This window comes from Bremia lactucae, linkage group LG1 (genome assembly GCF_004359215.1).
Source record: "Bremia lactucae strain SF5 linkage group LG1, whole genome shotgun sequence".
Classification (NCBI taxonomy): domain Eukaryota; phylum Oomycota; class Peronosporomycetes; order Peronosporales; family Peronosporaceae; genus Bremia; species Bremia lactucae.
Genome location: NC_090610.1, coordinates 1,700,194 through 1,702,032, shown reverse-complemented (window position 1 = coordinate 1,702,032; position 1,839 = coordinate 1,700,194). Strand labels below are relative to the sequence as shown.

The 1,839-nt window shown below is 44.4% G+C and overlaps 1 protein-coding gene across 1 annotated transcript; it reads right to left on the bottom strand.

The window, feature by feature from the left end:
• Positions 1-1,272: 1,272 nt before the first annotated feature.
• CCR75_002061 (uncharacterized protein) lies at positions 1,273-1,839 on the bottom strand (the record flags this gene model as incomplete). The annotated part of the gene is made up of 1 exon (XM_067960161.1): positions 1,273-1,839. The coding sequence occupies one exon, from the start codon at positions 1,837-1,839 to the stop codon at positions 1,273-1,275; it is 567 nt and encodes a 188-aa protein (XP_067822961.1).

Here is a 1,839-nt window from a genome sequence, read left to right as displayed (position 1 = left end):
TGATGATATCGTCTAATACGGCGTACCATCTTAACAACGAGTCGCCTGTGACTGCCTTGATCATAGGGTCACTCAAGTGTGTGAATTTCTCGCGCATAGTATGAAAGCTCTTACACGGGGCGTGAAAGCTCCCTCCTTCTTCGTTTAATATATTCATGTTTTATGGTACATACGTGGTTGCTAAACGGCAACTTAGTGCTACCAGGTGTAACGGGGCATCTTTCGCTTGTTTTGCTTCAGTACAAGCTAATTTATAGTAATTATACTGTCGGAAAGGTGCCTCAGAATACTTCACGTACCGTACAGAGGAAGGCTAATTTGAGTTCTAAGCGCGGCTTAGCAACTGAAGGTCAATACTGAGGAGCGCTTTGTATAGGAAAAAGATAAACTCTATTAATTTGTTAAAGTTCCTACGTGGTAATAATTCTATTTTGGTTGACTTAATACATCAATATGAAACTTAGGTATGGTGCCACGGCCTATACGCGCGTCTACAGGGGTTGATTTAAAGATTTATATCAACTATGAAAAGAACTGTCGCAAAACTGCCACTGCATTGTACATTACGACGTATCAATGAAGATATATATCTCGTCTTTATTGATCCATTTAATTGCATTGTTTATCGAATCTTAAATCAGTACTTTTGAAATTGCCAAGAAGAGCGAGCAAGCAAGCCCACTTATAATCTGTATTGAACTATAAATTAGTGGTAAAACGAGTTGAAGGCTGGAACTTAAGTAAAGGATTTGGCCTGATCAAAATTTCACGCCGAAGTTTCTGCCGCGTGGGGTCGTGGTAGCACACGTGGATGTTCAATTTAAAGCTTGACGAGTTGAGTAGAACAGCGAACCTTATGTAGCCTTTGCGCGCCATGAAAGCCATCATTTGTTTGACTGGAGTAAGAGGAACAGCGTGCGAGGCTTAAACAAATCATGTAACTGATTCTGTCCGATATACAGAGAAGGATACGAGTCATTTCTCAGAGTGCATCCCGAAGTTGGGTATACTTCGGGTGATCACAGTAACGAAAAACAGTGATTGACTGCTTGAACACTGTCGCATCTGAAAGCATGATGGTAAAAGCGGCCAGCTATACGATATTGCTATCACGTACTTCATTGCCGCAGCACAACAGCATCCAGATTTTTTTATCGATGTGGTCACTAAGCGCTCAATAATCGCTCCGCCTAATATCAATGCAGTAGAGGCCTACAAAATTTTGCCGCGAGTGCAGCTACTTGTCAAATATATGATTTTCACATCTCTCACTTAGCACTGCCTCGGCGGTGGCTTGAACGGTTGATTACGTCCACCAAATCGAAGTTGTCCTGACTCCTTCTTGCCGCCTAACCCGCCTCCAAGTCTACGAGGCTTCCACCCCTTCATTGCTCGGCTTCGTTCAAAATCCACGAGTATCGCAGCACCATCAATTACACTTTGATGGGCTTGTCTGTAGGCTCGTTCGAAGTCTCGCTCGTGCTTGAACTCGACAAACGCGTAGCCCTTGGACATGCCCGACTTTTTATCTCGCACGAGACGCAGGCGGCGGACGGGTCCGTAGCGAGTAAAATGTTTTTGAATCGACGATTCCAGTGTTTCATATGATAGTCGCGCTACAAATAGCGTTGAATAGGGGTTACCCTGAACATTTGGGTCCTTCGTGGCATCGAACGATGCATTTGACGCCCGTACTAAACCCTTGTCGTGCGGAATCGTGTCTGTACCATCAATGCTTCCAATTTGAGCAGGTACATAGTCCTCTGCGAACCATCCGCGACATCCAGAATTTCGTAAAGACGTTCTATTACGACTTCGACTACGCGGCCGCTTCGCCAT